General features: G+C 42.9%; 1 protein-coding gene across 1 annotated transcript in view; it reads right to left on the bottom strand.

Moving 5' to 3' along the window:
- The window catches only part of CPXM2 (carboxypeptidase X, M14 family member 2), a 69,440-nt gene extending 47,847 nt beyond the window's left edge, over nt 1-21,593 (bottom strand). Inside the window, 4 exon segments of the mRNA XM_053984319.1 lie at nt 199-308; nt 20,381-20,710; nt 20,713-20,768; nt 20,770-21,593. Coding sequence (XP_053840294.1) covers nt 199-308; nt 20,381-20,710; nt 20,713-20,768; nt 20,770-21,593 — 1,320 coding nt within the window.
- Nucleotides 21,594-21,911: the final 318 nt, after the last annotated feature.

Here is a 21,911-nt window from a genome sequence, read left to right as displayed (position 1 = left end):
GGACATTTTCCTGACTAGCCCACGAACCCCAAGGTTATCCATCAAACTTGCTCCCTTCTGCAACCCCACCGTTTCCCCTTCATTTGAATTCCATGAGCTGACGAAGCAGTCAGAACCAATAACTATCCACTGGTTCTCTTTATTCAGCAGCACAACCTGGAGCCATTCTCCCACTTAGGAGAAAAAAATTGATGTTACCTGAATATTGAGCCTTCCTCGGTGGGCCCCGAGGCCGTAGCGCTTTGCTGTGGAGGCATGGAGCTGGAAGTCAGTAATTTTTAATGTCTCCAGACCAAGTGGAGGGCAATCTACAAAACAAAAGGTTGATTAAATTTTAATTAAACAGGAAAAAAAAAAAACCACCCAACAAAACAACACAAAACAAACAAGTATTCAAAGTTTCTGGATTTCGGCAGTGCCAAGCTGGCTGGGTCCTCCCTGGGATAAACGAGCAGAGCAGTGCTGAGGGCAATGAGGAATGGCAGTTCTCAGAAAATCAATGAGGCAATGCAGATTTACATCATTTGCAGGGGCTCAGATACTTATTACTGCTTGCTCTGTGCTTCAGTTTTTCACAGATATGCACAGTATTTCCTGTCAAGTGCTTTTCATGACTAAAACGCCCCTTTTATTTTTCATTTTGGTGTTTTCTTTTTCATCTATTGCTTGGATTTTTTTCCCCCCTCCCTGTACTCATTCCAAGCTACTGTATGAAATTATGTTTCTAATTAAAATCTCTTCTGGAAACTTCACTCAGAGTTCCTCCCATTGCACAACAGCATCTGTTCCAGAGGTCTGGGAGCCCTGACAGAGCTGAGCTCTGCAGAGGTGGTGATTAAACACAAACAGAGCAATTTTGAACCAAGGACCATCTCTCTAAGCCCCAAATTCTGCACATCCTTGAGGACAGAAAAGCAAATGTCATTACTTCAGCAAAGCGGTGCTTGGAGCTCTGGCTTTGGAAGATAAGAGGTTGGGAAAAATCTGTTTCATGATTATCAGACAAATGTCTGGCTTTCTAATCACCCACCAAAATGTCATGAGGTTATCAAAGTATGAGGGAATCGTTTATGTTGGGAAATCCCTCAAAAATCACCAAGTCCAACCGTTCCCTCAGCACTGCCGTGTTCACCACTATTGTCCCCAAGTGCCACATGCACACCTCTGTTAAATCCCTCCAGGGATGGGGACTCTGCCCTGGACAGTGGGAATGGACCTGATTGTATTTAACTTTCAGGTGGTATTTAATCTTCAGGTGCAGTTTTTTGCATTATTAGGCACAAACTGGCAATGTTTGAGATGTCCCAGACTCCTCCTGAGTGCACAACAAACTAAAATCCCACAGGAAAAATGTTACAGGCTGTCAATTCACGCTGCTGTTTCTCTGGTCATCCTTAGGAAGTTCTCACACAAATCCAGGGCCAAATGTCTCCTTCAGAAGTAGTAAAGATAAAATGCAAAAATTAATATATTTTCTAAAGTACCAACAGTGATCTTAGTGTTACATAAGAGCTGAAATGTAGACAGCTCCTCATTTCAAAGAGCTTTCAATTCAATTACCCAAAACAGAGAAGAAACAGGATGTGTAATGAAAGCCAGAGGAAGGAATAGCTGGGAGGATTTTGGTTTGATTGTCTGATTGTTTTAATTTCATTTCCTTATAGAGTGTTGCATCTTTCATCATACTCCAAGTGGAAGAAGTCTCAGGCTCTGACAGATCTCTACTGGGAGTAAATTGCATTGTTGGGAACTGCCTGCTTTTTTTAACAAGTTTTGTCCTCAAGATAGGCTTGGAAATCAATCTCATGGTGCAATTTGCCACTTTGGTGTATATTCCTCTGTGAACAATCTCAAATTCCCCTGAAGTTACCCAGAACTACCTGTACCAGGTCTGAGCTGAAAATAGAGGTGAGCTGCAGAATAAAAACAATCTGGTTTTGCATGCTCAGTTCATAAAATATCATTTAATTCAGCATTTATGCTGCTCCTACCAAAGCCAAGGGGAGATCTACAGGTGCTGCTGGGAGTTACAAAATAAAAGTTGAAAAGTCTCTGTGTTTCACATCCTGTTCTCTGCTGCCAAACTGCAGCAAAGGCTCACAGCTACCCCAGGTGTCACATCCCTGCTCCATGGGATGCACAGGCACAGTCCCAATCTGTTGGAGCCCTGGATGCTGAGAATTCCAGATTTTCTGTGCTGCCAGGCACTGACCCCCAGGAGAGCTCTGCATTGACCTGGGGCCGTGGAGAAGCTTCCAACATGGAATGGTAGAGCTGGGATTGTGGGTGTGGAGTTTGGATAGAAGTGTGTGATATCACAGGGTGGAAAACTCAGAGTTTAAGAGTTTAGAATATACTAATAGATATAAAGCAAGATGGAGGTTTTAGGGCAAAGGCTGCTTCTTCTTCTTCACCTTCTTCTCCATGGGTTTGGGTGGTTTTGTGTAATTGGGTAAAAAGTCCACATTGCAGGGCATGGGTGGTTGGGTATTGGGTTAAAAGTAAAAATAATTTAGGTGCCATTTCTTAATTGGACAGTTTATCCTTAAAAGGCCTTGCAGAGAGAGAGATGGGGCTCCATTTTCAGTTTGTTGGAGTGAAGTGCTGCAGAACTCAGGGTTTGTGAGACTGTGGCATAAACAAGAACTAATAAACCTCTGAGTCCCAACAAAAAATACCCTCTCACACATTTAATCCCAACCTTAGCAGAAAAAAGAAGCAAAGAATCTGCACCTACCCACCACTGCTCTCAGCTGTGCAAAACCCCATTTTGATGAAACCTGTAGGAAATGCACTATTTTTGAGCCTGGCAGCTGCCTGTCAGAGCAGTTCAGTGACATTCACCAGCCCATGCAGGTATGAGAAGCGGGTTTAGTTTTATTCAGAGTGAAATGTTATTAATTCACTATAAAGCTGCAGAATTCCTGGGTTGCCTGTGGATTTAGGCTGCAAGATGGGTATTTCCAGGCTGAAAAAAAAAAAAATCCCAGAGTGTTTTGGTGTTTATCTCTGTTTCTAGAGAAATTGAAGCTTGCTAATAAATGTTCACACGGATCTCAGAGAAAGGTGCTTGACTGCTCTTTATTTTTCTAGGATGAATTACTTGTGTTGTCTGTGGATGCATCAAATTATTGGGCTGATATTAGGAAATGCTCAATTTAGCAGGAGCTGTCAGTGAAACCAAGATTGGGCTGTGTGAGCAGGCAGGGACTACAAGAGGCAGAGCAGGTAACTCTGATGAAAACCCTGCAATGTTCACAACACTCTCCTTTCCCAACCTGCTCAAGCCTTACCATATTCCAAGTGAAATCATAAAAATCTTTACCATCAATTCAGTAGTATCCTGGAATTTATTTTTATAGTTATTCATATAAATTGCTATGAGAACACCTGTTTTCTCTAGACTTTAAGCTGTGACTTCACTAAGTAATCAAATAATTTCTTTTTTTAATCTCGGTAAGAAAAAAAAAAATTTTGCTTCAATACTTGGCTGAAAATTAATGAAAATACTTTCTTCCACTGTTGGCTCCTCTTTCTCCAGTGGACATCCCAAACTAGGAGCAGGGCAGGAGGATTTGCATTTGAAGACCTTTAGACATTTCCACCTGTGTAACCCTGCATGGGGATGATATTCTTGGAGTCATCAAGACTGTTGTTTGCAGCAGCTTGGATGTATGGAATTCATGCAGTTTTCCACAAGAGAAGACTTCTGATTTCTCTTTAAAATAAAATTATGTTTTCTATTTTTTTATTCTATATTTCTATTTTTAATAAATAGAAATATAGAATAAAAATAGAAAATATTTCTACTTTTATTTCTATATTTTATTCTATTTTTTTTTATTTTCTATTTCATGCAGTTTTCCACAAGAGAAGACTTCTGATTTTTCTTTGAAATAAAATTATGTTTTCTATTTATAGCCATAATATTTGAATAGTAACACTTTAGGAATATAAATGTTTTCCACATGCATAGAATTCCAGCATCAATAAAGGGATGAAAAGAGGAGCATGTAGACCAAAACAACAATTTGTAATGTACAGAGATGGTGGGGACAACTTTTTCAATACAGCCTCTTCTGAGTACCTCAAATTTACTCATTATAACACAACAAAATCCACCTGAAGTTGCCATATCACTACTGAAAAAAAAATTCTGAGTCTACTGAGAATTTAATTTTGGATAAATTATTTTGTTGGGGTGTGTGTCCCCTGTTTCTTACAGCTCCTGGAGATAACCAGGACAGCCTAGTTTTGAAAAACATACGGGAAAAGAAACTGATTCATGGCATTCATAAAAACTTTGTAAAGTATCGCTTTAATACATTTTATTTAACTTGAAGAAATATTTCATGAAACAATGAAAATTTCCACCCAATCAGTGGGGCTGTCTTAATGATTTTGTACTCCATGCCAGTTTGAAAAAACCTTGGGGAAGCCACAGGAATTGGACAGCAGGAATGACCAGAGATTGTGTGAATCCATTGCATAATGGATTCAGCTGGAAATGACCCAGTTATTTGGTTTTTTTCTTTAACCAGCTGAAAATTTAATCATTCAACTGTGGCTTTGAGACATTGAAATACACGTCCTGTGTACATAAGAACTTAATAAATAAATGCACCTACAGAATTCCTGGTTTTGAGGGATAAAAAGCAAACATTAAGCTTGAAGGTGCAGGGAAGGGGCTGTTGTGGACATTTCTTCCCTCCTGGCCTATATTCAAGCATGATTTTGTGTGTGATTTGCAGCCATGGATAGGTATTCACTTTAGAAATGAGCATTAATAAGATGTCTGGATCAAATGAATTAATTCCAGTAAAATAAAATAACATTTGTCTGTGGAAGTGTGTTCCTGTGAGGCTTTCAGCCCAGAACAGCTTCCCTGCAGCAATGCTAAATGGCCACATCTCAGTGTCCAGACTGTTTTTTTGTTGTCAATTCTTCTTCTCCCAGGAGTCCCAGCAGGGCACCAAGGCAGTTCTGGTACCTGGGCACTGGGGGAAATCCCCTGGCCCTTAAAATCAGCTCAGGCTCCACCTCATCTCTTGAAATCTGAATTTACCTCTTATTCTAGGTTTGCCTACAGCAAGAACAACACCTGGATGTGCAGCTGAGCTCCCTCCTCAAGCCAGCAGGGGCTCACTTTGCAATCTCAGTGTCTGGGGATATTTGAAAGCACATTTCATCCTCGTGATGGCTTTGTCCTATTGCTGCAGCATCTTCAATTGAAGCTCTGGTCAAGACCCCACCTTTTGCAGAGCCAGCGTGGTTTCCTTCACTCCTGCAGGATAATTGCAGCTGCAGTGCTGCAGTTTCAGATGTTCTGTATCACACAGCTGTATGAGCAGGCAAGGAAAACACTTGTGCTCGTCTCTGTTGCCTAAATTGCTAATTTATTTAATTTTATTTCTTTCTGGTCTAACTAAAGAATGGCATGTAAGTCCAGCCTGCCTTTGTGGCTCTTGTGTCTAATAAAGATGCATTTAGGAAATCATTCTGTCCTCCTCTTTCTGAGGCAAAGCAGACAAACAATTCTTTTACTTAAAGAGAATTTTCCATCAATTTTGGAATATTTCAAATGGAAGGGCAGAGAGAAGCGTCATGTTTCGTCTTCAGCCCATATCACAAGAGTGTAACCCTGTAACCCTCTTCAATTCCTGCAAGTCTGTGCTGGTCTAACTCCTCATGAGCAGAGGTACCAGGATCTGGAAAAGGAGAAATATCAGCTTTGTGCTCCTGACAATCTCCTATCCCAGGGGAGATATGGGATGTAAGTCTTGTTTAAACAAAACACTTCAACACTCAGTTAACAGGCAAAACTGTGAATTTACCTAAATATACAGGTAAATTAAGCACACAAATAAGTGTATATTTTGTGGGAATTAAGACTAATGCTCATTATAAATGCATACTGTTCTTAGGTCTTGATGGTCTTGCACAAAAATTTCTTAATGAGGCCAATATCATAAATTTTGCCCTAGCAGCTAAATTTAGAGGTTTTCCCGTGAAAAGTGTGGTTGATTATTCATCTTCCAACAGCAGAAACTTTTAATGGGAACTCTGGCAGTCTAATTTCTGTGGCTAAACTTATGCTTAGGACACAGGTATGCAAAGTACTTTAATACTGCAATGCACCTGAAGGTGAAATAACAGTAAAAGCACATTTCTGACAACCTTCACCTTGATGAAAATATCTTTTGATTATGTTTCTGTGATGGACAACTTTGTAGGGGCTGAGTTCAACAGAATAAAGTTTTCCATTTTCTAAATAATTTCTTATGTATATATTATTTAAATAATTTATATTTATTTATGAGGGCATGGGGGGGTGGAAATTCGGTCTCTAAATGTTGCTGCTTTTGATGATGTGATCATGGAAGTGTGAAATTCCCACAGATGTTCATGACTCACACTCCACAGTTGCTGTGGCCCAGCTCTTGCCTGGAAAAATGTCCATGGATTTCAGTCTGAGTGGTTTTCTGACTCTGCTCATATCTGAAGTGTTGCTAACAACAACAGCAAGTTTCTTTTCTGGCCTGAATTCAGGCCACCAGCCACCCTAGAGCCCAGATCATTTGAAGCAGCATCTTGGGGCAGCTTAAAGTTCCCTAAACACCCCTTGCTTTTATTCACTTTTTCTGAAAAACTCATTCCCAGAGCGCTGTGAGAGCAAAGCAAGCAAAGTGCACTTACAACAAATCCCCTGCACAGAAGCTGAAATACTGAATTATAGTCCCAGGCCAAAGATCAAATAAAGAATTAAGGAGATGCCAACATTTCCTATCCTAAGACCACATTAATTATTGGCTAATGTTGCACTGAAGCTGTATATTTTTCCAGGACAGGCACCAAATGCTGCATTGAGGTCTACAACGTCAGGGACTTCTCTCAGGAGGAAATATTTATCACAGCACTGCAACCTACCCTTGTGATTGCTCCTGAAGATTTAAAAAGAAATGAAGAATAAATGAAGAATTCTCTGGGTTCTTTAGGTCAGGTCTGACATGAAACCAAATGAGATTCCGAAAATACACTTTTTCGTTTTCTCTCATTAACTTTTCACATTTTTGCTCTCTCACAAGCCCAGGTTGTGGCTGGCTCAAGATGCAATGAAACATTTAGCAGGAAGAGCTTCTATTATTGCTGGCACAGCTGGAGGCAGCAGTTTCCAGAGTGCCTGGGAGTTTTGTGGCCAAGCCTTCAGACTCAAGAGGTTCATCTAAACTCCAGACATCACACTCCCTCCCTGAGCTGCCTTCTGCTGCCACCAGCCTGGCACAGGATGGGATTTGTGATGTGGCACAAGGTACCCTCCAATTTGTACCCGCATCTGCAAAGATCTCCCCTCTCTCTACAGAGAAAGTATTTAATTTAATCACTCTGAAAAAAACATATTTTCTTTAGTGGCCAAAAGAACCCAGCCTGAAAAATATCGTATCAGCTCTTAACTTTTTATTATGAGCTTTGACAAAGGCTGAATTCTGTGCTATTAATTTTAAAATGTCTCCTCTGGTGGTTTTTGTTTTTGGTTTTTTTTTTTTTTTTTTTTTTTTTTTTTGAAGCACAGGGTGAAGAGTTTCTGTAATTCCAGCTAAAGCCACAAAACTGAGTACAGCCATCAAAAATGAGAACAATTCTTTTTTTTTTCCAGAGCCAAACAAACAGACTTAGCCAAAAAAATGAAGAACAAAACTGAGACAGACCACTTGCACAATGGCTGGGTATGGGACAAAAATTACCATTCAAAACAGATTTTCATGCCAGAAATAGCTAAAAATACCAGGTCACTGAGGTATACTGCAAGAGCAGAGATTCTACACTCAGAGCATTAATTGTAGCCATCAAAAATAAACATTAAAACTTGGAATGCTATTAACAAGTATAAAACCAAGACAGAAATAACTCTGATCTTAAGATACAACCCTGGCTCAATAAATGAGACATCTTAAAAGTGCTCGAGTTTAACCATATTAGCAATCCAATTTGAGTGCATTTTACCAAAAATAGGATAAATCTATAAGAAGTTGTATGAGTACAAAACTGGCTTGAGGTGCAGTTATTCCCCTCTCCCTCCATGAGAGCTGTAGTAGGAATTTTATACAGCAGTAAATATATCCAATATAGCCATAGTTGGTATAGAACATTCACTGGGCACAGTCATGAAATTCCTTAAAATAAATAAACTGGAAAATATCCATAACTCCTGGTCCTAGAAATACACATTTACTGAGCATCCTGGCTGGTTTTTGAGGATTTTGCAACACAGCCATGCTTTTGGGGAAAAAAACCCCATGGATTTGAGGTGGCCCAAAGGAATTATACAAGTGGGAGGACACGGGAAAGGGGCTGTAAATGCTCCACTCTGGGAATCAGAACTCCTCACCTGGGGCTGACACACACAAGAACAGCTTCAGAAATCCTCTGGAAGCACCTAATTCCACTGGAATAAATGGCACTACTCTGATATCACCCAGCTTTCACCTTCCCACCCTCCCCACACACACGGAGCAGGAAAAACCTGAGAAACTGTAAAGTTCTCATTAGTAGTGACGAGCCATTAAATTTCATCCCCACTTGCTACAGTCACCTCCACTCCCAAGTGCTAAATTTACACTTGAGAAGGACTGAAATCAGCAGCTTCCCAGTCAGTTCCACTTAATGTTATTCCAATTTTAATCCAGTTAAACTCCAGCACAGACAAAACTATATTTTTTTTTTACTTCTCAACAAGGCGGAAAATGAGCTGAAAATGACACTGAAACAGACGCGCGAACTTCCTTCGGTGATGTAGCTCAAAGCCTAGCAGGAGTAAATCGTGGATGTGGATAGAATCACTTGGCTCTTCAGTTTTGGGTTTCCTAGGCTGTTTTCTCCCCCTGTAGCTGTCTGACTTAGCTCCTGATGCAGGGCAGGAAGCTCCAGAGCTGATGAAGTAGCACGAGCTGTGCCCTTAGGCAGCCGAGAGCCATTAGTCATCTTAACTGAGAGCTGAGATGTCATCTTTCATATTTTTATTATTAAAGTTAAAAATACTCCAATTGCCAACAGAGTGCAGACTAGCAGCAGTCCATATCTGCAGTGAGACCTGGGTGAGGATCATCCCTCTGACCTGATCACCAGTCCTCCTCTGCTGCCCTGGGGAAAACTCATCCTTTGGAGGGATGAAATCCTTCCAGGCTTTGGATTTGAAATCTTCCCAACAACGTGCTGCTCCTCAGTGCTGACATGAAAGTTTGAACACACGGCTGCAAACGCAGCTCCGTGCACAAGCAACACCCTCAAAGATGGGCTGGGATTGCCAAGCCAAGCCTCACCCCTTGGAATTGCCACCCCTTCTCCTCCAGCAGCACTGGGAGCATCGCAGGGAGGCTCTGCCCCAGCCCCAGCATCCCTCAGAGCTGTCACCCTGCTCTCCCTCCCTGCCCAGCCCACTGCCAGCCTGCACATCTGGGAAAAATACTCGACCTATATAAGGAGCCTGTGACAGGAAATACCTCAAACCAATCCAGCTTGCTTTTAAAACCTTTTATAAAGTGTAAGGTCTGAGTTTTATGAAGACCTGGTGTGTCTGCTCTAGCAAGTTTAGACATTTATACACTTTTTTTTTCTTCTAGCATCACATCTGTTGTTATGATTTCACACGCTATAATAAGAGAAATTAATAAACCCAAACATTTCTCATAAGGCACAGAAGTTCTCATAGTGCCTGGAGCTGTTGCTCAGGCAGTGATTCCAGAGGAAAGTTGTGTGGTTACAATAAACCTGAACTCAAGCTTTGTACTCCTTCCCAAACCTTAAAAAGGAATCAGTTTGTAAGTTCTAGAGCAGAGTAAAAGAAAAAATAAGTTTGGTTGGGTTGTCTGCTTCTCACTTAATCACTCTTTTTTAGTTAACTGGTTATTCATTTGATAGACTGTGTATTCTTTGAATACACGTAATTCTTTGAATTCTTGGGTGTTCTTTGATATGCAGCTCTAAGACAGCACTAAAATGTCAGAAGTAACTTATACTTTAGATTTAGATTAGTAACTTATACTTTAGATTTAAATTCCCAAAGTGGAATACTACTTCAGTGGAGGGATAAAAAATTGGCCAGGTGCACATAGAAAATAACCAGAGGTTCTTTGGATAAATCCAGAAGTGCAGAAAAGCAAAAGATTTAGGAACTCATATAACAGAGCTTTCTTGTTTTCTTTAAAGCCCACTATGTCCAAGCTGTTGCACCCTGAGAGCAGAGGATCTAAGAGTTCAAAGCATCAAGAAGCAACATTTCAAAAAATATCTAAATCTCTGAGATCTGAGAAAATCAGATCCAGGCCTGGATTGAAGTGTGAGTACCCTCTTTTATTAAAAAAACCAAAAAAAACCCAAACCAACAACCAAAAACACCACAGCCCATACCAAACCCCAGAAATAAATAAAAAAGAAAAGAGGAGTGGAATTGTAGGGGTGCATGAGAGAGGCTTCCCTTGGGAAGAGGTCTCTAATTGGCACTTGGGCTCACTCAGGGGACACAAACCCCACACCAGCACAGGAATCCCACTGGAGAACATGGAAAATCTAAGGACAGAGCCCAGCCAGGGGAATCAGCTCCTCCCCAAAGTAATTTTAGAGGAAGGCATGATTCTTAAGGAGCTCAGAAAGCCCCCTGTGCAGCCAGGCTCTTCCTTTCCCACATTTCTGCAGGTGTGATTCCCCGAGTCTTTGCTCATCTTCCCAAGGATTTCAGCTCTCAGGTGACTTTTTAGCTTTCATGATTTCAAATTCCATTGTGAAGATGACATTTGGACACACCAGAGTCTCTCTGTTCAACTTCCCCCTCCCTACCTGCCTTCAAACCAATCATGGAAAAGTCAGCTTATGGAAATAAAGAAATAAGTTTTAAAAAGCCTCAAACCCAAGCAAGCACTAGGAATATGTGGATTTAAAAGCTTGGTTATTACCTTTTAAATTCTGAACACTCAGCAGTTTCTCAAGGCTTCCTGCATTGCAGGAAGAGAAATGCTAAAATTGAGCAAGACATTGCTTGTGGGTATCTCTGGGAGGATTGTAGGGAAGGTTTGGAGCTTCTGCTGGGAAGTTGGTGTGAAGCTCCAGCTCCAAGCTATGGAGCAAAGGAGATAAAGCAGTTCAAGCAAGGTTCAGACAAATATCTCCAAGGGTGGGCACCTCTCCAGCCCAAATGTTCAGAGCTCCCTTCTCCCTATTCCAGCTTCCTACGGTCACGCAGCAGCCTGTGAAAGATTCCCAAAATTCATTCTGTCCAAACATCTTTTCTGCTTTGTTTAACAATTCAGCTGTGGTCCAGCAAAGGCTCATAATCACAGGCTCCACATTTAGCACATTGGAGGCCTCACTGGTTCAAAGCAAAGTGTGTCAGGAGCTCCAAATGAATTGGAATATGAGTTATTAGTGAATATAAAACTGACTGCATTCCCCTCTGCCTGCTCCAGGCTGAAAGCCCAAAAATCCAAAAATCAAAAAAAGCCCAAAAATCCAAGCTGAAGGCAATGCATTTCCCAGCCTGTGGAAGCAAGGAGGAATGCTCAGGAGTGCATTCAGATAAAATCTAATTTTTAGCAGTTGCCCAGTGAGGTTTGACATCCTTTTCCTGGAGAAAAGTGCCCACATTGTCACCAAGAGATTCATCTGCACTGCAAAACATCAATGTGTTAATGTGAAAAGTTCAGGTTATGATTTGGGATTTATTAACTCCAGTGCTGCCTTGCAGAGTCCAGCCTCCTCCCCATCCACAGGAGCCAAAAGTATTTGCTAAGTACAGGTATTCTGCACTTGAAAAGCCATGGAATAGGGAAAGCTTCAAGGCAAGCTTCCCTGAGCATAAAACTCCTCATTTTTCCCCTTCCTAATTGGAAAGGAAAAAAATCTAGTTCAGGATTAATGAGCAGAAATATGGAAAGACTAACAGAGAAAAAGTTCTGTGCTATTTTCTGTCCACTTTTTCAAAGAGTTCTGTGGCATTTTATCTGCACTAACTCCATACTAGCACTTTTTTACCATATTTTTTAAAGTTTCCCATTTTACTCCTCTTGCAAGATGGCAAGGGGTCTACATGTCTGATTGCCAATTGACTTGCATTCGAGCACCAAAAAAGCCAAGTACATATTTGGAGTATGGAACAAATCAGATGTGTCTGGAGGATTTTGGATACCACATGCTACCAGCCTCAGACCCCCCAGCCCTCATTGCTGCAAGCTTGGAATTTAGCATTTTCCTTGGGCCTTTCATCCATCTCTTGGCTTCTGCAGTCCCTGGACTCATTTTGTCAGCATTCTCAAAGGTCTTTGGAGGAACACTCAGAGATCACTCACATTTCTGGTTCTGTGTGTGATTCCCCAATCCTTTGTTTCACTACCAGATGGAATCAAAGTTTTTGGGGTCCCTTTTTGTCACTTCCATGTATCTCATGAAAGGCAAAGGAACTGGTCTAGATCTGAGCCGAGTTCTGGACTGCAGTTTCTGCTGGGATCTAAAATTATCCAGAGGAGCCTGAGGAACAAAATATCCCCCAGGAGATCTGCCAGACACTTTTTTCTTTGTTTTAGCTCGGGTGTGTGCAGGGCCTGGCTACTCCTCTCCTCATCCTCTATTCCCCAGCAGCACAAGAGCTCTGGCCTCACCTGGGGGAAGCTCCTGCTCCAGGGACATGCACTGAAGGCTGGGACACATCCCCATGTTCTTGAGTCAGCCCCATCCTGTAACAAATCCAAATCCACTCCAGAGTTACCATGGGAAAAAAGAAAACCACTAAGTTTGTGATACATGAGAGAGTAAGGAAAAAATCATCTTCAGGAAGCACTCAAGCCCCATAACCTAAGGAAGAAAATCAGATTTAGGAAGGACTATCAGCCACTGTCTGGATGAGCTGCTGAAGTCCAAAAGAAAGAATCGACATGAACAGAGGGCTCTGGTGCTTTATCCAGCTGAGTCCCACTGTAGAACTTTCAAAATTCCCATATTTTTAAGTTTATAACTATAGATATACACATAATTCTTTACTATCAACTTCATGGAAGATCTCAGTTGGACTTGGTCTTTGGGAATCACGTTGATTGTAGGAGAACAGTTTTGCCAGGTACATACCTTAAATAATTCACCAGCAGCCCCAGGCTGATGTACAGTCACAAAAGTCTGTCTGGCAATTCATTAAAAAAAAGTAAACCACAAAACAAATCTGTAAGTAATTACCCCCCCCCCCATAAAATAAAGCTCAATTAATCACTTCCACTACCCACTTTGAAAGCAATATTTTCTATGTCAGTAGCTGGAAGCTACAGAGCAGATACACTCTGTAGCAGAAAGTAAAGACATGCAACTATGATCTATGTTTAACTTATGTACACAACTTTTACTGTGCTCCTTGCTTGGCATGTTGGATGCAGCAGCACTTTTGCAATTACAGCATCCTGCTAATGCTTGTGTGAAAGAAGGAGCAAAAATCTGTTACTTACTCTTATTTACAGACCTGTACATGTAAATAACCACAAAGAAACAGAAGATTAATCCCATATCTGGGTATTTTCACCCCTAAATAAACTCAGCTCCAGCCATGAGTCACAGCCACTGGAAGTCACTGTGGCCCTCTGAAGCTTCCCAGCTTTTTTTCACTTTTCATGTCAAATCCCAGCAAGGCAGCCCCACAGAGCCCAGGCAGGGCAAGTTTGGGGGGCATTCACGTGTCAGAACAGGAAAAGATTCACTTTTCCTAAACCAAGGTAAAATGAGTTTCTCCACTTCTGACGAAGTAGTATTATCTCATGTAATTCTTTGAAATGTATTGTTATAAAATATGCTTCACAGTGCATTGGGGCTGAGTCCCACTTATAAGACAGCTCCTTTAAACACCCCTCTAGAATCAGGAAGTCACTTTAAAGCCTTTTTTTTTTTTGTAAAAATGATGTAAATCACTGAGCAAACAAGTCTTTCCTTGTCTCCATTTAACCCTTCATAAGATGGATGTTCCAAAACACTGGGATGTTCCCCACCAGGAGGGAAGCATTTTATGTCCAGAAGGGGACTTTAGATATCTATCAGCAGACTCACCAGAACATCCTTTGTAATTCAATTTGAGCAGGGCTGGAGGGATTTACAGCTAAACCCAAGTGCTCTGAAGATGCCTGAAGTGACCCACACACACTCCCTCTCACAGGCACTCTGACTCCCTGAGTCACCATCTGGCATCTCTTCATTATCCTTGTTTTTCTCACCTTTTTTTCGTTGCCATTTTTAGCTACGGGTAGAAAAGAGAAACAGTTTTCCCTTTAGACATGTCAAGTTGATTTAGCACTGCCTGGCACGTGCATGAGGAATAAAAAGCCTTGCTCCTCTCTGATAGTGCTCCATCCCTTCCAGCACACAGCAGACATCCAGAATACCCTGTTCTTGCTCACACCAGTTTGTTAAAACCACAGGGGAATGGAATCATAAATGTTCCTTTTGCTGTGCCACAAGGAAATTATAAATGTGGTTGCACCAGAAGTAATGAATTAACATTGCAGTGTGTTTTACTAATGGTTTGATGTAGGTGTTTCTCATTGCTTGATTAGATATGCAAACACCCCACCAAACACCTTTTGGAGCTGAAATAGCCAGGAAAAGGCTCCAGAGGAGCAAGGATTGACCCTGAAAGATGCAGGAATTTGTGGCTCAGGAACCTTCGTCAGGAAAATAATCAGCAGCAGTGGTGGAGACCTGTCTTTGGGCTGGCCAGTTTCCTCTGAACATCCTCATTTCATTTCCCAGGCACTGAATCTAAAATTGCATTTTAAAAGGCAAGTAATTTTGACTATATCAGAGCTTTACTTGTTCCTGTTTTCCTGGAGCACCCAGTCTTAAAGGCACAGATTTATGTTTCCATAGACCAAATAATCCCACAAGACATCACCTCACTAGAGGCCTGACAAGAAGACCAAACCTAGAGCATCCTTTGCAAAATAACAATAAAATCACAAGCAACCACCGTGTGAATATGACACTTAAATCCCAACTCTGTACTCAGACCACCAGTCTTTTTGGTAGTTTGCTTTTTGCACAGTGAATTGGGCAAGACTTAAAAATCCCAGCTCAAACATTGAAAATTCAGGAAATTACTTCTTCTGCACCACAGCTTCTACTTCCACCACTTCATCCTTCTGACAGATTTGAAGTTCACGTAGCTGACAGAAACTTCATTCCAAACCCAAAAGAAATAAGTGAAATTTGGTTGTGAGCCATTGCATTGACCTGTCTAGCCAGCTCACTGAACAGATAACAACATTAAGCCCCAAGACTGAATTCAGCTAATGAGTGTCTCATAATATGCTGGCATTTCAGGAACAGCTCTAGGCTCAGGTTGAGACTATGAAAATCTATTCAGTGAAATCATCCCCTTTTTAAAGACGTGTTTTTAAAGAGACATTTTTCTCACCTTAAACATGGGGTTGAATTCCAAGAAGGCTGCTGGAAGAATTATCTTTGAAAGTGGTTTTCTCTGGCATAATCAAACGTGTTTATTCCCATTTTTTTCTTTCTCGTGTTACATTATTCATTGAAGCCATGGGTAAGGAAAGATGCTAATCAAAAAGATTTGTCCAATTTTGAGGGTATTGCTCATTATTCATTCTTAGTCATCCCTTGTCCTCTTTGTTGTGACATTCTTTAAAGGATGGGCTCTTAAATGGAATAGTGAACATTACATTATTCTGCATATTTTAGAAGTGTTGAGGAGAAAATAGAGGCTGGTAGATGAAAGAAAGCTCATTAAAAGCCACATTGCTTGTCACATATGGCAATTAGGATGCAATACAGGTCATATTAACATTCATGGGATACCCACCTCAGGCCAGGAAGTCCATTCTTAGAAGTCCCTATTATGAGAAGTTTAAGCAAAAGCTTGAAAATTAAAATCTGTGTTCTAGGTCACAGGAGAGCTCCACTTTGGGCTGCTCAGAGAAGGAAGGTTTAAGAGAGGGGACACCAAAGGACTGGAGAAGAGCAGCACTGGTGGCTTCCCAGCACAAGAGAAATTCTGTGCTGCTGTATCTTGGTGACCAGGTCTCAAGTGCTTTCAGCTGTCAGCTCAATGCCTTATGTGTCACTCTGTCATCTCTTCTTTCTAGCGAACAATATCACCACCCAAATGCCAGTAACACTCCAAACCTGTCATGTTTTTAACTTCACACGCTCCCCAGATCTTCGCCCCCATTTCACACCAAAATATCTCCAGCATTTCCTGAGTAACATCCCTGTGATTCAGCTTTCCCTCCTCATTCACTCACTGATCTCTCTCCAAGCTTTCATTATCTTGATAAACATCTCAATTAAAGTACTATTGGTCTATTTTTATAAATTCAGATTCTCTCTGCTGGATTATTTCCATGTTTGACTTCGCTGTCCATTTTATCCTCTCCTTGCCTTCCCTTACTGACTCCTCCTCACACACGTGTCCCAGGAAAGACCTGGCCCATCCTATGCACTACAGGAATTAAAAAGAAATAACAAACCAAACCCCTTAAGAATTGCATTACTGAACAGGTGGCAAGAAAAATAAACAAATATGGGGCAAGTAAACACTGATGCATCTGAGGAGTTTCATCAAGCCTGGGGAGAGCACCAAAGGAGATGAGCCAAAGGAAATCCTGATTTCAGCTAAACATAGACAAATGTTGGGCTGTGCAGAGATCAAACACTGGGAGATCTGTGAAATACAGAAAAATGTGCTCTAAGCCCCACTCTGAGCACTGCCATACAAATAAACATCACTCCTTTATTTTCTAAATACATTCAGAATTGAGGTATGGCTCTACAAGGACTACAAGTTTAAGTTTTGTAGATCGAATCAAAATAATTACAAACTTCACTGTGGCAGATTTGGGCTACACTGAGGAGGTTATTGGGCACCTCAGCCCTATAAATCTCTTGATGATGAATTTTTGCCTGTAGTCAGACCCCAGACTCTGAAGGGATCTGCCCCACAGATGGTAGCTGAGGTACCATATATCAAACTATTAAAAGCCTCATAAAAGAAAAACATTGATGTTAACAAGACTCTTTCCATTGATTTGAATGGGCTTTGGACAGAGGCCTATACAAACAAGGACAGAATTAGAAAATGGAAATCTGTTTATACACAAAAACCCGTCAATCCAACTGTTTGCCTTCCAAGGATGGCCTGGTACTACTTAATTTATGGGGAATTTAAAGGGCAAAGAGGCAGATGGATACTTTCAACTTTGACCTGAACTGACTATTTGCAAATATCAATTCTTATATTTAAGCAAAAAATTGCAAACCCACTGTCACCAGTTGGGTTTCTTTCTGCATTAATATTTCACAGACTGCAAATATCCATTTTCTGGCCACCTTCAGTAATTAGCTGAAATAAATGGAGTGTGTGTCATCTGTTTAGTGCCATGTCCTTGAGACTGCTCTGTTTGATTTCCACTTTGATTCAAAGCTGGGGTTGATCAGGACCAGCTGCTCAGCCAAAGGGCACATCACACATTCCCATTCCTCCTCCTTCCCCATCCCAGCTCCCAGCCAGGCTATTGTTTGTTACAACTAATTAATCCCACATGTCTTGGCTGCCAGAGAGCCTCACAAACCCCAAATTTCGGTATTTACTGCATGTCCAATAAATTAATTCCACCTCTGGAGAGATGCATATACACAGTTGTGTACACATAAGCACAAGACACACTCTTACCCAGCCAGATTTATGGTTATTATTATTATTGATATCTGTTTGACAGCTGCTATTATTATTTCTAGCTGGCCTCTTAACATCCAGATGTGAGTAAATATAGGTATGTATTAGTATTTCTACATCTCTGTGAGGGCCAGATTGTCAGATCTTCATTCCAAGCTGATCCCTGGTGACATGGGGACATGGCGCTAAGCATCAGAGTTACTGCCCCGGCAGGACCTTGCCCTTGCCTGCCTCTGGGTGAGGAGAAAAGAGAAATTTTAAATATTATAGCCAGGGCTTTTAACACTGCAGCTCAAACTGCCTGACACTTGCTGCTGGCACCCTCCTGTTTTCACTCCCATCTGTAACAAGTGGTGCCCGTTCTCCTCACTGGGTATTCACCTCAGGGTTTATGATGCCTCTTGCAGTTAAAATTGTTGAGCTGCTCCCAGGGAAATCCACTGAATTTTCCTAGATAAACAAGTCCAGTTTGCTGAGTTGATGTCCATCACCCATGTCTGGCTCAAGGAGGAGTTTGGTGGAGGAGATCAGTTGCTTGTTGTACCTCTGGCTGCTTTTTTAAAAGCTCACAGGCTTTGAAACCTCTTATTGCACATGGCTGGTGAAAGCTTGGAAGCTCAGCTGTGTCCAAAGAGCCCAAAAGTGCTGTGGAAGGAGGGATTGAGCCATTTCCAGCTGATTTTGGTGGTGCCCCACGAGCCTCTCCCCCTGTGCTCAGTGCAGCAGGTGGGGAACGAGGATAATGCCAGTCTGTAAAGATAAATAAACTTTGCCCTCATGGATTGGATTCTCTTCTCATCACTGTCATGTTTGGAGCAAGTGTGAATCCCCAAGTGCTGGGAAAATTGGGAAAAAGCCAATGGGGAAGGTGAAAGAAGAGATGAACCACAGAACATCCCACCACAGGATGGACATCTTGACTGTCTCCACCACAATGAGGAATCAAAACCCTAATTACAGAGCTTTAATATCCAAGTGATCCCCATGGTCATGAATTTATGGAATGGTTTGGGTTGGAAAGGATCTTAAAACATCATCCAGTCCATTCCACTATCCCAGGGTGCTCCAAGCCCCATCCAACATCCCTTGGACACTTCCAGGGATGCAGGGGCAGCCACAGCTGCTCTGGGCACCTGTGCCAGGGCCTGCCCACCCTCCCAGGGAACAATTCCTTCCCAAAATCCCATCCAACCCTGCCCTCTGGCAGTGGGAAGTGGTTCCCCCTTGTCCTGTCATAATCCACCTGATTCAGTCTGTGGAGGTGGAAAGCAGAGCCTTTTTCCTTAATTTAAAAAGCCAAACCAACGACACATCGGAACAAGAACATTCTCAGAAGATCTCCTGCAGACTGCAGTGGCCATACTGAGATAATGAACCTTGAGATGGTCCAGGCAGTGTCATCCCCTTGGGAAGCTGCTGGACCCCGAGGGGACAGGGACACGGATGTTTTGTGTCTCTGCTCCCCAGACAAGGTGTCTGCTCCCCAGACAAGAAGTCACTACCCTTGACTTCTGCCTGGAGTTACCCTGACAAGCCACTCTGCCTGCCCCACAAGTGGTTTTAGAAATGTTAGGTGTTAGAAATGACATTTTCTTATCACAATTTATTAATATAAAGGCCCATGTTTTTGCTGCACAAATGCTAATTGATTTCTATTAGTGTTAACATGAAATTTCAAATATTTTGTTTGCTATCTGCTGGATGTCACTGGATAAAGTTAAAGCCACTCTACAGCCCCTGATCCCCTGTTTTGCTGCACTGATGGTTCTAAATCACAGATTTTGTGCCATATGCCCCAGTCATTAACCTGAAGTTTCCTCCTGAAGTAAAGGGAAGTTCAGCTGTAGGGGAGTGAGATTCGGCCCCAAATTTTACAGCTCTAAACTTCATGGACCAAACTCACTCCTGAGTATCCCAAACCAGTAAAGTACCTACCAGACAGGGAACACAGAAAGGGATTACTCTTTTGGGGTGGTGCAATTAGGTGTTAATGGGAACACGTGGGCGGTAAAAGCTGATCAAGTTTCTGCAAACTTTAGAAAATGGAATTAAGGGTGGCTGTTTAATTATAAGGCCGTTTTGTTGCTGTTTAATTTCTTTGCTTAACTGGTGGATAACTAAATTGAGCTTGATAGGGCTTAGTCTTTTCCAGGAAGATCTCTGTTTACATATCTTCCTCTGGAGGGCTTAAAAGTGAAATCTCAGAGAAATTCACAGGTTTAGAAGTGAAATTAAGTCAGAAGCCTCTCTTAGATTAAAGTGACAAGGGATAAGGTGAGATGTCACTATCTATAATCACCTTTTACTATGAAATCTGTCTCTGTTCTTCTGCTTATAGAACAGCAGCTTTCACAGCAAGCCAGTTGCCAAGTGTAATTAAGAATAATTAAGAAGGAAAAGTCCACAGACTAGCCAGAGTACAGCAGAATTACTACATTCCGACTCTTTAACTCCTTCCCTTTCAAGTAAAGAGACTGTTTCAAAGTATGTAAAAGTTCTGCAGGTCTGTTCTGTGCGATATTAAAATTGAATGTGTTGTCATCATCATCACCACAACCACATTTATTGTCATTATTACCAAGACTGCCATTAACTGGATATTCATTAATGCTAGAAGTCAGCGTGAGATTCAGCAGGCTTCAAACTCTGGAGGAGAAGGCGGAAAGTTACCTGGTGGCGTTTCAAGAATGGATTTTCCTTTTTTGTTGTTTTTCTTCTGTTTTAACTCCTTCCTGCTCGGTTTGAACCCTGGGTGCTCCTCTGTGTCAGCAGCACGGATAGGTCCTTCCTCTCCGGGTTGCTCCGTGAAAGGAAAGAACTCTTCCCCAGGATACGGAAAGGAGTAATAATGATCCCTGTTGGTGATTTCCTGCAGGTAATAATCCTGATCGTCCACGGGCACAGCCCGGGACACATCCCCCAGCAGCGCCAGCCCAAAGGTGCAGAGAGCGAGGCAGAGCCCAGAACGGCCACGGGCGGTCATCGCTGGCTTTCGCAGGACTCTTGGAACTTTATTTGGAGAGAGGGCAAAGAGAGTTTGGGCAGCCGGAGCAGCGCGGGGAGCGGCGGGGGATGGAGCCCGAGCGGGACGGGGCTGCGGGGAGGGGGCAGAGCGGCACCGCCGGACACACGGACACACAGACACACGGACACACGGACACACGGACACTCGCACACACGGACACACAGGCACTCGGACACTCGGACACACGGACACACACACACGGACACACGGACACACAGACACACGGACACTCGGACACACAGACACACGGACACACGGACACACAGACACACGGACACTCGGACACACAGACACACAGACACACGGACACACAGACACACGGACACACAGACACACGGACACACGGACACACAGACACACGGACACACGGACACACAGACACACAGACACACGGACACACAGACACACGGACACACAGACACACGGACACACAGGCACTCGGACACTCGGACACACGGACACACACACACGGACACACGGACACACAGACACACGGACACTCGGACACACAGACACACGGACACACGGACACACAGACACACGGACACTCGGACACACAGACACACGGACACACGGACACACGGACACTCGCACACACAGACACACGGACACACGGGCACACGGACACTCGGACACTCGGACACTCGCACACACGGACACACGGACACTCACACACACGGACACACAGACACACGGACACACGGACACTCGGACACTCGCCCCGCAGGTGGGATGCCCCCTGGCCGCTCTCCTGCCCTGCCCCGCCGCTCTCGGTGCCGCTCTCTCCCGAGTTCCCCGAGTTCCGCGGCAGTTCCCGCTCCGTGCCCGGACTCCTCACTCCTCCTGCGCGCAGCTCATCCAAGAGAGCGCTTATTCCAAGGAAAGGCAACTTGGCAGGCAGCCTTCTCCTCCCAGCCCGTGGCCAAAGTGTTTCCCTCCCCCGGGAGAAGGGGGTGGGCGCGCAGAGCCCGTGCCTGGCAGGGGTCATCTGCTGGCACTGCCACCCTGGGCACGCAGGGGGATACGCGGGATGCGGGACCGTGGCAAGCAGTCCTCGTTCCACAGAAGTTATTCCCTTTTTCCCCCCTCTTTTGACTTTTACAAAGTAGGATCCATCTCCGGCAAGCGTCGATCTCAGCCTCCCTTCTTCACATTAGTTTACATCCACATGACAAC

This window comes from Vidua macroura, chromosome 8 (genome assembly GCF_024509145.1).
Source record: "Vidua macroura isolate BioBank_ID:100142 chromosome 8, ASM2450914v1, whole genome shotgun sequence".
NCBI lineage: Eukaryota > Metazoa > Chordata > Aves > Passeriformes > Viduidae > Vidua > Vidua macroura.
The sequence above is the reverse complement of the archived record's forward strand: the minus strand, read 5'-3'. Positions and strand labels throughout refer to the sequence as shown.